A 14,692-nucleotide genomic window follows, 5' to 3' on the forward strand; every position below is an offset into this window, starting at 1 on the left:
GGGAGGGAGGGTCTCTGCTCCTGTAGGGGCCAGAGGCCAGGGACACTGGGGAAGGAGGGCCTCTAAGAAGAAAGCCTGGCGAAGGGCGTGAGAATGCAGAAAAAGAGCTGTGGGCAGTGGGGCACACGGGAGAGGCGAAGGCCCGGGGCGAGGCTGGGCTCCTGACAGCATCCGTGTCTCTGGCCACAAAAGATGGGGCAACCGTCAAGGAGCCAGATGGAGTCAGAGGAGCCAGATGGAGTGCAGGCTCCCGAGAAGGGTATTTTGACCCATGACTTACGCAGGAGCCAAGTTGACACCTCAAACACTTATGTCAGGGAGTTCATGCCACGCCTGCAGAGCACTCTCGGCCCTCAGCCCAAGCACGCTAAACACGGCCCCCCACTACACGGGGCTAGGGTGGCCTCCTCACGGCTCCCAGAGGACTCCAGTGCAGCAAAGCTCAGACCCGAACGTCCCGGTCCATTTTCCCTTCTCCGCATAAGCCACTTCTGTGGGCCGTGGGTCAGTGGGCCACTCAGAAGTCAGGAGATGCTCCACCTTGCATTTGGGAGGTAGTTTACCCAGAACAATGGCACCTTGCTGAATGGACCCAGGCACAGCCGTCCCCTCACTGCCCTTCCTCCCACTGGACTGTACCTTGGTCCCCTTCAGAGGAGGGGCATCAGAGGACCGAGCTCACCATCTCTCTGGGGCATGGGGAGTCCCTGACAGTCCTCCCTCCTCTCAGTAGCTGCCCTAAACCACAGGTGACTCCACACGATGCTACACCAAGCTGAGGTCTGCTTCCTCCAGCATCCCCTTGTCTGGCTCTATCCCGACGAAGTGGGTGGCTACTGAGCCTTCATGGGGACCTTCTGGACAGCCTTGCCCACCCTAAGCTCACCAGGAGCCATGGCGGGAGTTTATATGCAGCTTTGTTTCCAGGAGAGACAGATGGGATGGGGCGGTCGGGCTTGGAGTTGTAGCCTTGCACGACTATGTCCTTTTTCCTTTGACTCTGGTCACACAGAGGGGGTGGTGGCTGATAGGGAGAGCGAACAGTAACCCTGACAGAGTCCCTCAGCCATACGGTGTCCCAACACGTGGGGCTCCACCCTTCTGCTCCTTGCCTTTCCCCGGTCCTGCTGTGGCGGTTCCCCTCAAAACCGTCTCTCTGGTTCCGCGCCCCACACTCCAGTAATATGGCCCCTTGCCCTGGCAGAAAGAGTTCTGAGGACTCCCCACTGTCCAAGCCTCCCCAACTCTATGCATAACAGCGGGAGGAGGAGGCAGGAAGCTTCCAGGAGCTGAAAGGTAGCAATACCTACTCATTCTCCACCCAGCATGGCCCGAAGCTGTTTGCCTCGAGAATGGCGCCAGGCAAGGCCAACTCACCACAGCGGAGATTACTTTTCCTTCACACAATTTAGTCTGGCAAACACCTGCGGGCCACCCATGTGCCGATTTCAGTCAGCTGTCATGTTTCGTTTGAGCTCGTGTTGGGGTTCCCTCTGTCTAAACAGCTACTTCGACATTTGGGAGATTTTTGCATTACAAAAATTCTTCCTCCTGGCTCACCTGAAAAGAAAAAAAACAGTAAACTGGGGATTAGAGTCCACATTCCAAAGAGGACACAAACAGCTGGGTCTGAGGAAGGGCTCAGACCAGTTCGACTCCAAATGCTCTCAAGTGGCCGGGCCCCCCGCTGGCCTGCTTCACTGTGGTAGAATGCCCGATTGTTCCCCGGAAGCTCCTGCATTTGGAGCTTTGGGGGCAGATCGAGGGAAAACTGCCTAGTCCCCCATTGCCTTACTTCGACCTCATTTCTCTTTTTCTTTTCAATGTATTTGCTTCATGTCCACCCCACCAAAACTAACTTCGGGTGGGCAATCTGCCGGGCATTCCTCTTAGGCACAGGTACTGATGATACGGTATGAACAAAGGAAAGAAAGAAAATAACCTGAGCCTCATGGAGCTTGGATGTCAGCGTGTCAGAGTAGCCAAGATACAAGAAGTCAATGTGAAGCGTTTTCAAAGTGACACGTGTCAAGAAGGGGAAAAGAACGCAAAGAATGGGGAACTGAAATTCTGGGCAGGAGGCCGAAATGGGATAGACAGGAAGGCCAGGGAGAGTCTCACTGAGAACATGGCTGTTGGGCGAGACCTGAATGCCACTGGAGACCTGGTCTTGTGCCTGTTTGGCGAAGGAGCATTCCAGGCAGAGGGCAGGGAGTGTTGAGGCCCCAAGGCGCTACCATCATGGCGTGTGGAAGAAACAATGAGGATACCTGCAGGGCTGGAGCTGAGTAGGCAAAATAGATACCATCACAAAGGGAGTTCATGTTTCTGATGGGGATCCGGGAGAAGCAGATAGCTTAGAGCCTTGGAGGTCCCAGAATGGAATTTGGCATTACACTGAATGTGATGGGGAGCCATGTGAGTGCTTTTAGCAGAGGTATGATGAGATTCGTCTCATATTTTAACAAGATCACTCTCGAAACTCTGGCTGGTAGTCTGTATGAGGTTCAAGGATGGAAAAAGTCATTTCACTTTGGTACTATTCAATAATATATGTAGTAGATAATGGTGTGTAAACCAGTCTGGTGGTTGTAGTTGTGATGGGAATTGTTTGAATTCTGGTTATGTTTTGAAGCAAAACTCCATGATTTGACCCTGGATGAGATATCTATTTTAAGAGAAATACAAGAGATATTGATGACAACAGTACATTTTGCGATATCGTTGAACCACTGAACCTTCCAAGGGATAAAACAGATGAAGGATTCGAGCTCTCACACTGCCTTTGTTGGGTGTATAATGCTGATGAAGTCGCCTACTAGAGCATGAGAAACTGATAAAAAAAATATATAAAATTTTACTGTCAGCCTCACAGCCTTGGAATTTTTAACTTTCTATTAAAACCAGGTGAAAACTAAAAGATGCCATCTTAATAATGGGAGTCAGATACTCTAAACAGTGGTTTTTGCATTTAAAATGGTTAGTACAGGATTTAAAGTAATTGGCTGTTCAAAAGGAGGCATGATTCAGACTGGCTTTGAAATCGCACCCTGTCTGGTTTAAGGACAGATGCCTATACTAACATAGAATTGTTCATGTTCATTGTCTAGGTCACAACTCAGTCCACATTCTCCTTTCTAAGCATAAGTGAGTTAAAATGGAGGTGGGTATGGTATTAATGAGTAGTTATTAGTGATGGGATTACATAGTCAATCAGTCTTGGTTTGTGCATGAATTAGTATGAAATGTCAGAATCTTCTTACCCTTTCCTTCAGATCGTTACTAGTAATAATTGCAAAATGCTAATTTGGAATGCCAAAAGTCTATTTTCTTATCTTAGAGATAGAAATCCTCGTCCTGTATTTTTCTTAACAGAAGTAGTGCTTGGTCTTGGCATATTTGTAATGGGTATACCTTTTTTTCCAGATTGAAATCGAGCCACAGCTCAAAATAATGTTTTAGTTGAGGATTCAGAGGACTAATAAATAAAACCTTTTTTCTCTTTGCAAGTTTTGTCACCATTTGAGAGACAGGCACAATAATCACACAAATTGAGCTCAAGATATCTCCTTTACAGTTCATAAAAACTGGATTAGTTATGAGGCCACAAGGACTTCCTCATACTTCATCAAGCCATAGGCAGAGCTAGATAACTGCAGGACTCCCAGATAGGGACAGATGCCCCTGACCCACAAAGCTTACTCTCTCTTTGAGAATAAATTAAATTGCTTAAGAGAGAGAAATTCAAGAGACAACTCAAAAAGTTTCTCGCATTTCCAATTCCTCTCAAACTCATCAATTAGAGACGTCACTTGGAGATATGAAGCCAGTGGAATGAGGACTCTATTTCACAACCACTATACATATTACTTTGTAGGAGAAACAAAAATTAAATCTCTTTAAATTAATTTTATTGTGGTATATAATTGGAATATGACATATTAGCTTCATATGTACAACAAAATGATTTGATATTTATATATATTGTGAAATAATTAGAATAAGTCTAGTTAAAATCCATCACCACACATAGTTCTAAATTTTTTTCCTTACAATGAGAACTTTTAAGACTTACTCCCTTAACAACTTTCAAATATACAGCACAGTATTATGAACCATAGTCATCATGCTGTACATTACATCCTCAGGACTTAGTTATTTTACAACTGGAAGTTTGCACATTTTGACTCCCTTCACCCATTTGGTCCACCACGTCTTAATTTTGTGCAGTTAATATTTGTATAACATCCTCGAGCAAAATTTGCAATGGGTTATAGTTTAAGCCATTGATATTTTTAGCGCAGCTTTAATGTCCTTTGAAAAAATCATTTCAAGAGGCTTCTGAGATAAACTGTGAATTTCCTAGCTCACTCATTAAAGAAGAAACGGTAGATTGAAGGAGGGCCTCATCAAGTGTGAGCATGACTCCTCTGACTCCCCTATAATCTTGTTTCCATCATGAAAGGAGAGAACAATACCACTGGTTGACCACAGGAGTCACTAATAAACCTACTGGCTTAAAAGAGTAAAATATGGATAGAGGAACACTCTTTCACTAAAATCACTTTAAAATCTCAGATAAAATATGACAATCCTCCTTTTAAATGTATAGCTAAGCTTTCAAGAGTGTGAGTAAAATCCCCGGAGACCAACAATGAAGAGAGAACTGAAAAAAAGCAGTAAGCATATGATCTGATGCTTTTGTAGCATGGAGGGAGAAGGATGTCGTCTCAGTAACTACAGAATTTAGAAAAGAAAATAAAGCTTTAAGCATTATTAAATTGGGTATTGGGAACTAAGGTCTCCTTGCTTTTCCATGTAATAGTAAGCTTAATCTTTTAAAAATATAAATGAGATTATATCATCCTCCTGCTTAAAACTCCCCAAAGGTTTTCTATTACAGTTGATATACTGTCCAATCTTCTTGCTTTACACTGAAAGCCCTAGATCATGCATTTTCAACCAGGATGATATTGGCCACAAGGGAGAGAAAATTGATCCTTGTGTGGGAGGTAAAAAAAAAAATCTTAGCTATTACAATGGTTTGTGGCCCTCTAAAGCTCAACTATATCTGACAAAATCATATTCCTTAGAATTAAATACTCTCTTTAAGTTTTATGTATATCACAAGAACAATATTGACACAGACTTCATGGGAAATATACAAAATGTATGCAAGGCCAGTGCTACAAAACCATGGCAAACAGCTGACTGTGATTGGAGGACTTTCAATCCATTGCTCATTCCGAAATAATGTCATGAGAAGTGGCCTGTGTGTGCCTATTGGCTGGTATTGACCGCCATTATATTTTGTCCTCCACACCCTTGTGTGTGAAAAAAGTCAATGATTTATGAATGAATATCTAGCAGCTAGTTAAAACTTCTTTTCTCATATTAAGCAAAAGTTACAACTCTAGTTCACTAAGAATATTTAAGAAATCAATTTTTTTCAGTTCGTTTGCTTTTCTGGAAAAATAGGTTTTGAATTATTTTTAAAAATTTGATTATACTGATATGTATATAAATTGCTAATTTGCATATGTAAATTGTATACATTATAAGTCATGTAAATAAATGAATTCCGCTGTAAGTCATTCAACAAATACAGTTGTTAGATGTTAATATTTTCCTAATTTTTAATTTAACATCTATCTTCAAACTTTACTTATTCTTAACCTTACATAAAGCTTATTTTTATGTGCGTATGTATGTATCTTTATGTATTAAGCACATATATGCACACATTTACTTTGTCATTTAAGATAGTTTTGATTGCAAGTAATAGAAAACCCAGATTCAAGTTGCTTTTAACTATAAAGAAATTTCTTAACTTGTTTATTTGGAGTCAAAAGTAGGACTCGGGATGAATTAATCAGCAGCTAAGTTTAATGATCAAAGGGCTCAGAGTATTCCCATTCCCTCTTCTGTTTTCTTCATTATGCTGGCTTTGCCCTCAGGCTGGTTACAGAGATTCTAAGAGTCATATACAAACACAGCATTATCTTAAATAAGAAAAAGAAACATCATGTCCTGTTTCTCTTTCTTAAGAGTAAATAGATTTTTTAGAAGTCACCCAGTAGACACATTATCATGTTTAATTGGCCAGGATTAGATTCATATGCCAAATACTAAAGCAGTCATGGGGGAATGACATAACCATGATTAGCTTATAGTAACCTTTTAGAGTGGGATGAATATTGGGAAGTCAGTGACCATGACCACCTACAGGTACAAAATGTGTCACTAGAACAACAGTCTCCCCCTTTTGCTTAGCTTGGCTCTGATCTCCTCTCTGCCCTGCTCTCATCCTCAGTCTCCAGATGATGGTAAGGTGAATAGAGCAGCCTGAATCTCACATCTTCTCAGGTTCCCTCATGTCCATTGAAAAAGACCATCTACCTCATATTCAGGAGCTTGTGCAAAATATCATTGTGTCTCGTTGGCTTTGACTAGGTTGGGGGCTTAGTCCTAAAACAATCTTTTTAACAGTATTTCAGTGCTCTAAAAGGTCAGACGTAGCTTATTCACAGAAGGAAAATGGGGACACTATTACCAGAAGTGTGATTGGATGCGAGGCCACAATACCAAATGATGTTGCAATTCAACACGTTTTGCTGCTCAGTTTCTATATGAACCCTTCTGGCCATATATACACCTGCAAAAATGTCTCCACAAAAGTATGCTTTCATCAATTGCTAATTAAATGTGACTTATTACCATCCATTTGGGAAATGGTTTTGCAAAAATAACTGCTGTTTAAACTTTTAAGGCAATAGATCGGTTTGACTATTTTTTGAAATTTAAATAAATTGCATAGAAAACAATGTGTTTCATTTCGTTGTCTTCTTTTTTTTCCCAACATATTTGTGAGATTCATTCATGTTGTGTGGCAAGTAGTTGTAAATTGCACATTCTCACTCCTGTATGATATTCCATTGTATGAATATACCACAACATATCCAGTCTACCGTTGATGAAAATTTGGGTGGTTTCTAGTTTGTAGCTATTAGAAATAGTTGAACACATATATTTTATAATAAAATATAGAGTTTTTAAGAGACTAATTCAAAAGAACTTTCTCATTAAAGAAACAATAAAAGCTGGATGAAATAGTTAAAATAAATCTACTGAAAGGCATCTGAAAACCAAGAAGGTAGGAAATAATTACTCAGCCAAAGTATGAAGGAGAACAAGTACAAGAGATAAACAGTGAATTTGTTGGATGTTTTTTCCACTGGGGAAGTTTAACTATTGTGGAAGGGAACTGCTGAAAGTCTTAGAAGCTCAGGAGAAGTTATGACTTCCCGTTGAAGCCAAGGATACGGAAATTGGAGTCCAGAGCCCTGGTAAACCCTCTTCACCATTCTCTGGGACTATAAAGGTAATATCCAAGGAATAAGGGTTAGCCAGAACTAAATAAACTCGTATATGAACTAAAGTGTATCTGCACATTGCTTTCCATAAAAAAATCATATGAACTTTCATTTAAATCAGGACTGGATGTAAAGCTCTTTCCTCATGCTCAATGACATTAATATTTTAATGATATTCCATATTTTGTTGAATCAATTTTTTTACTGATTTTATTTTTCCTCTGAGGAATTATTTCATTGTTTTAAGCTTATTTGTTAAGATGCATCCCACCAACAGATTCAGATACTATAAGTATTAAACATTCATATTGTTTACTGGGTTTTGAGTTTATTCATTTTGTTTTTCTTCAGTTTTATTTTGTCGAGTTTTAAATTTTAATAAATTAAATATTGATTTGAGGATAAATTTACGGTAAAAATTTTCCCCAAATATTTAAGTAATCTTTGTAGCATTCCTTAAAGAACATTCTATATTTCTCCACTGATTATAAAACTGTCATTTTACCTAATTGCTTCTTGTAAAGTAATTTTTTCTTAAGCTCTACTTTCTGATAAATAGATCACATTACCAGTTATTATATAGATATATTTTCCCAAATGTTCGGTAATGAGAGAAAAGTTAAGTTGTGATCACTGTAAAATTGAGTTTTATACGCCAACTGCCAGATATGGAATAGGTGCTCAAGAAGTATTTGTTGATTCAGAGAAATAATGTTTTAAAAAATATCTAATGTCACGAGGAAATGTTTATTCTGAGAAAGAGCAGCACATAAAACTGTATATGTAAATGGATCCCAGTTTTGTAAGAGCTTGGGAAAAATGGCAAAAGAAACGATTATTAATATTTTGTAGTGACTCCAAAGGAATGGGAGCAGGAATTGCAGTTGATTATTTTTTCATAGAAAATTTCTGAAATTTACACGGTGATAACACTGTGCAAGTAACTCATTTGCAATAGACTAGGGAAAAGAGAAAGGCAGGGATAATCTTTAAGAATTAAACTCCAGGAATGACCAGTCTAGAGACTGGGTCAAGATGACAGACTGACAACTAGCACACTTCTCTCTTCCCATCCCAGATCCTTGCAAATGACAGGTAAGACAGATTTATGTGTAAAGAATAATCACATAAGCGCACTAAAAAGAAAAGAATGAATTCCTTGAAGATGGAAAGCAGATGGGCAGGGGCATTGAGAGTGTGAAGGCAGAGGTGAGTACAGGAGCCAAAGGGACCTGAAATAGGGAGAAAGGAGAAGCAGCATTGTGAGCACAGCTGCTCCTGATTTTGGAAAGAGGCGGGCAGGAGACAAGGAATACCTCGCATGTCAAAGGCAGTGGTGGGCTTGAGAGTTGGGGGCGGGGGGCACGGAATGTTTGGCAGGAAGGGGAGGCCTTTCGCCTGGCAGGAAGCTGCGCTACGGAAAAGAGGGAGGAGACTGCTGCCGCAGTAGCTGCCGGTGGGAGCCCGATGTGGCAGAGGGGCCGCTGCCGCCGACAGCGAGGCAGGGAGCCCGCGAGCCCGGTGCTGCACGCGCCGCCGCCATCCTCCTCGCCGGCCGCGCCGCCCTGCTAGCGCGCTCCCCGCCCGCGCACCCGCCGCTCCCGGCTCGTGCAAGCGCTGCTCGGCGCCCGCGGGTGCCGCCGCCACACGGGCTCACGGCGAAGGCTGCGGCGAGGTGTCGGGTGTGGGCACGTGAGGCCCGCGATCCCGAGCGGTGCACGCCAGGTAGGCCGAGGCCGTGGCCGGGCGGCGGGATGGGCGAGGGAGATGGGACGGACGCCCGCGGGGGTGGGCGGGGGAGGCGGGCTGCAGCCCGGGCTGCGGTGCGAAGGTGCGAGGGGCCCCGGGGCGGGCGGGCGGCGGTAGGGGGCGGGCGAGGGGCCGGGGCGCCGGCGCCGGGAGCCGGGGGAAGCGACCGGGGCTGGCCGGGGGCGTGCGGGGCGGCGGGCGGGCGCGTTCCGACCCGGAGGACGCGGAGCGCCTGCGGGTCGGAGCCGGCGCGGGGCGGCGGGGGCAGCGGGCTGTGGACGGGGGGGGCAGCGCGCCGGCTCCCGCGGAGTCCCGACCCCGGCCGCCGCTGCCCCTCGCCGCAGCCCCGAGGCGCGCGGGGGCAGAGCCGGCACCTCGCGCTCCGCTGCCGCGCTCGCTCGCGGGGAGAATCCGGGCGCCGGCAGCGCGAGCTTCGTAGACGCGCCGCTGTCCGGAGAACTTCGCCCCGTGGCGCGCCGAGTGCCCTCTTACCCCCTCTTGTGCCCTCGCCCCTCCTGCAGGCATGAAGACCCCCAGCGCCCAGGAGGCCGACGGGCAGCAGCCCCGGGCACCTGCGGGCCGGGCCCCGGGGCCGGCAAACGTGACGAAGAAAAAGACATTCCCAAAGAAACCGAGGGGCAGACCTTCGTCCCAGCCCCGCAGGAGCCTCGTGGGCTGCAGGATTTCGCACGGATGGAAGGAAGGCAGCGAGCCCATCACGCAGTGGAAGGGCACCGTTCTGGACCAGGTGCCCATCAACCCGTCTCTTTACCTGGTGAAGTATGATGGGATCGACTGTGTCTATGGCCTGGAACTTCACAGGGATGAAAGGGTCCTGTCCCTCAGAGTTCTTTCCGACAGGGTGGCGTCCCCTCAAGTCAGTGACGCCAACCTCGCCAACGCCATAATCGGGAAAGCCGTGGAACATATGTTTGAGGGAGAGCATGGTTCCAAGGATGAATGGAGGGGCATGGTCTTAGCCCAAGCCCCGATCATGAAAGCCTGGTTTTACATCACCTATGAGAAAGATCCCGTCCTGTACATGTACCAGCTCCTAGATGATTACAAGGAGGGAGACCTCCGGATCATGCCGGAGTTCAGTGAGTCTCCTCCCGCAGAGAGGGAGCCGGGAGGGGTCGTGGATGGCCTGATAGGGAAACACGTGGAGTATACCAAAGAAGACGGCTCCAAGCGGATCGGCATGGTCATTCACCAAGTGGAAGCCAAACCCTCGGTGTATTTCATCAAGTTCGACGACGACTTCCACATCTACGTCTACGATCTGGTGAAAAAGTCCTAAGTCTCAGGGCGAACTCGGCCACACGGGTGGATGGAGACACATGTATGCTTCGTAGACATGCAGAGTAATGTCGCCTTGCAGTGCACTGGAAGCGTAAGGGTCCCCGTCGATCGGACCCTTTGGCCGGACACCTTGGCCAGCGTAACTGTTGTTTTGTTCTGAAAGATACAGACGTATGTGGGCACGACGAGTCGCGTGCAAGGACTCTATCGCGTTGGAAGGATCGGGTGTGTTTGGTGGACGGGGCGCGGAAGGAAGGGACAGCTGTAGATTCAGGCTGTGAATAAAGTTCGGCTAGTCTCATGATCGGTCGGTCATCTAAAAATGGAATGGGCCTTAGCTGGTGTGGTCCAGGGAGGGGGAGGAGAAGGAACTGGAGATGGGCTGTGGGGGAAGGGAACGGGGTGGGGGGGAGGGAGGTGACCGCCCCGGGGGATGTGAGGAGGGGCCAGAAGTGGAGAGGCTCCTTGGGGGCAGGGATGTCCCCAGCTGGGAGGAGGCGAAGTGGAACCTGGAACCCAGGGGGAGAGTCAGCTCCTGGGGCTTAGAGGAAAGCGGAGGCAATCCGTTGAGAGAGGGGGGCACGAAGAAGCTTAGAAGAGGTCCAGAGCAGGGGGAGGAGACAAAGTGGGTAGGCAGGCATCTGGGAGAGGCGAAAGGGTCACTGGGAGGGAGGGTCTCTGCTCCTGTAGGGGCCAGAGGCCAGGGACACTGGGGAAGGAGGGCCTCTAAGAAGAAAGCCTGGCGAAGGGCGTGAGAATGCAGAAAAAGAGCTGTGGGCAGTGGGGCACACGGGAGAGGCGAAGGCCCGGGGCGAGGCTGGGCTCCTGACAGCATCCGTGTCTCTGGCCACAAAAGATGGGGCAACCGTCAAGGAGCCAGATGGAGTCAGAGGAGCCAGATGGAGTGCAGGCTCCCGAGAAGGGTATTTGGACCCATGACTTACGCAGGAGCCAAGTTGACACCTCAAACACTTATGTCAGGGAGTTCATGCCACGCCTGCAGAGCACTCTCGGCCCTCAGCCCAAGCACGCTAAACACGGCCCCCCACTACACGGGGCTAGGGTGGCCTCCTCACGGCTCCCAGAGGACTCCGGTGCAGCAAAGCTCAGACCCGAACGTCCCGGTCCATTTTCCCTTCTCCGCATAAGCCACTTCTGTGGGCCGTGGGTCAGTGGGCCACTCAGAAGTCAGGAGATGCTCCACCTTGCATTTGGGAGGTAGTTTACCCAGAACAATGGCACCTTGCTGAATGGACCCAGGCACAGCAGTCCCCTCACTGCCCTTCCTCCCACTGGACTGTACCTTGGTCCCCTTCAGAGGAGGGGCATCAGAGGACCGAGCTCACCATCTCTCTGGGGCATGGGGAGTCCCTGACAGTCCTCCCTCCTCTCAGTAGCTGCCCTAAACCACAGGTGACTCCACACGATGCTACACCAAGCTGAGGTCTGCTTCCTCCAGCATCCCCTTGTCTGGCTCTATCCCGACGAAGTGGGTGGCTACTGAGCCTTCATGGGGACCTTCTGGACAGCCTTGCCCACCCTAAGCTCACCAGGAGCCATGGCGGGAGTTTATATGCAGCTTTGTTTCCAGGAGAGACAGATGGGATGGGGCGGTCGGGCTTGGAGTTGTAGCCTTGCACGACTATGTCCTTTTTCCTTTGACTCTGGTCACACAGAGGGGGTGGTGGCTGATAGGGAGAGCGAACAGTAACCCTGACAGAGTCCCTCAGCCATACGGTGTCCCAACACGTGGGTCTCCACCCTTCTGCTCCTTGCCTTTCCCCGGTCCTGCTGTGGCGGTTCCCCTCAAAACCGTCTCTCTGGTTCCGCGCCCCACACTCCAGTAATATGGCCCCTTGCCCTGGCAGAAAGAGTTCTGAGGACTCCCCACTGTCCAAGCCTCCCCAACTCTATGCATAACAGCGGGAGGAGGAGGCAGGAAGCTTCCAGGAGCTGAAAGGTAGCAATACCTACTCATTCTCCACCCAGCATGGCCCGAAGCTGTTTGCCTCGAGAATGGCGCCAGGCAAGGCCAACTCACCACAGCGGAGATTACTTTTCCTTCACACAATTTAGTCTGGCAAACACCTGCGGGCCACCCATGTGCCGATTTCAGTCAGCTGTCATGTTTCGTTTGAGCTCGTGTTGGGGTTCCCTCTGTCTAAACAGCTACTTCGACATTTGGGAGATTTTTGCATTACAAAAATTCTTCCTCCTGGCTCACCTGAAAAGAAAAAAAACAGTAAACTGGGGATTAGAGCCCACATTCCAAAGAGGACACAAACAGCTGGGTCTGAGGAAGGGCTCAGACCAGTTCGACTCCAAATGCTCTCAAGTGGCCGTGCCCCCCGCTGGCCTGCTTCACTGTGATAGAATGCCCGATTGTTCCCTGGAAGCTCCTGCATTTGGAGCTTTGGGAGCAGATCGAGTGAAAACTGCCTAGCCCCCCATTGCCTTACTTCAACCTCATTTCTCTTTTTCTCTTCAATGTATTTGCTTCATGTCCACCCCACCAAAACTAACTTCGGGTGGGCAATCTGCCGGGCATTCCTCTTAGGCACAGGTACTGATGATACGGTATGAACAAAGGAAAGAAAGAAAATAACCTGAGCCTCATGGAGCTTGGATGTCAGCGTGTCAGAGTAGCCAAGATACAAGAAGTCAATGTGAAGCGTTTTCGAAGTGACACGTGTCAAGAAGGGGAAAAGAACGCAAAGAATGGGGAACTGAAATTCTGGGCAGGAGGCCGAAATTGGATAGACAGGTAGGCCAGGGAGAGTCTCACTGAGAACATGGCTGTTGGGCGAGACCTGAATGCCACTGGAGACCTGGCCTTGTGCCTGTTTGGCGAAGGAGCATTCCAGGCAGAGGGCAGGGAGTGCTGAGGCCCCAAGGCGCTACCATCATGGCGTGTGGAAGAAACACTGAGGATACCTGCAGGGCTGGAGCTGAGTAGGCAAAATAGATACCATCACAAAGGGAGTTCATGTTTCTGATGGGGATCCGGGAGAAGCAGATAGCTTAGAGCCTTGGAGGTCCCAGAATGGAATTTGGCATTACACTGTGATGGGGAGCCATGTGAGTGCTTTTAGCAGAGGTATGATGAGATTCATCTCATATTTTAACAAGATCACTCTTGGAACTCTGGCTGGTAGTCTGAATGGTCTGAATGATGTTCAGATTAGAAGAGGGAGATAAAATATATCTGTGGAGCAGAAAAGTGATATAGAAAGTGAATTGCATGTAGTAAACTGGAATCATAAACAAGTGCCTTTTCCCATTAATGAGAAAGGCAATTTAGTCAATAAATGATTCTGGATTAACTGTTTTTAATGACACATAATAAACAAATCCCTTCTTCACACCCCATATACATAGTAAATTCCAAGTTGAAAAAAATTAATACTTAAATTTGGAAAGAACATAAAATTTTAGATTCAAATGGAAGAGAATGTTCATAGGTTTTCTCCTGTGAATGGGGAAAATTTTGTTTAAAGGCACAAAATTCACAGACATTGATGCAAATTTTGACGCATTTGGTTAAATTAAAATATGAATCTCATTTAACCAATCATATAAAATGTTAGGCAAAAAAATATTAGTCTATAAATTTTGATGGTTATCATAAATGAAATATATAAGAATATATCCAATAAGAATGAATCATACAGCCTACAATGTACTTAGCAAAAATACTAACAGCCATTTTACAAAATGGATCATGTCATTGATAAACATGCATTATCTTAATTTGCTCCTCATTGTCTCGCTCTGTCTTTTCCATAACTTACATCATCTCAAACATACTTTATAATTTACTTAGTTGATATGTTTATTGGTTTTACCCTTGTCAGAATATAAGGGATATAAATATTTGACTTTCCTCCTTTTTTTTTACTGATGTATCCTACCCAGAAAATTAAAATAGTATCTGGTACATAGTAGGTGCTCAGTGATATTTTTTGACTTTGTTTGTCTCACCAGTAATCAGAAAAATGGACACTCAAAGGACATGGAATTTCATATTCATCAGCTCAGCAACATGTATGAAGTTCGAAAATGTGTTGTCAACTAGATTAACACATGAGAAAGTCTATACTCTGTTGGTGGATGTTCAGATAGAGATAAATTTGCCATTATTTAATTAGTTTGAAGGTGGCATATTTTCAGCAATTTTACTGTTACGTTATTGGGAGACTACTGTGTACGGATCTTTCATGTTTTTGTATATTTTGCAAGCAGCCACTGTTCACGTTTCTGTATATTTT

The 14,692-nt window shown here is 46.2% G+C and overlaps 1 protein-coding gene across 1 annotated transcript; it reads left to right on the forward strand.

The window, feature by feature from the left end:
• The first annotated feature begins 8,812 nt into the window (after window positions 1-8,812).
• On the forward strand, window positions 8,813-10,730 carry LOC107521548 (spindlin-2). Its single transcript, XM_016166340.2, has 2 exons — window positions 8,813-9,098; window positions 9,644-10,730. The coding sequence occupies exon 2, from the start codon at window positions 9,646-9,648 to the stop codon at window positions 10,420-10,422; it is 777 nt and encodes a 258-aa protein (XP_016021826.2). The 5' UTR covers window positions 8,813-9,098; window positions 9,644-9,645; the 3' UTR covers window positions 10,423-10,730.
• Window positions 10,731-14,692: the final 3,962 nt, after the last annotated feature.

This window comes from Rousettus aegyptiacus, unplaced genomic scaffold (genome assembly GCF_014176215.1).
Source record: "Rousettus aegyptiacus isolate mRouAeg1 unplaced genomic scaffold, mRouAeg1.p scaffold_m13_p_9, whole genome shotgun sequence".
NCBI classification, from domain to species: Eukaryota; Metazoa; Chordata; class Mammalia; order Chiroptera; family Pteropodidae; genus Rousettus; species Rousettus aegyptiacus.

Coding starts and splice junctions, on each gene's coding strand:
- LOC107521548 (XM_016166340.2), top strand. CDS start 9,646: ATGAAGACCCCCAGCGCCCAGGAGGCCGACGGGCAGCAGCCCCGGGCA.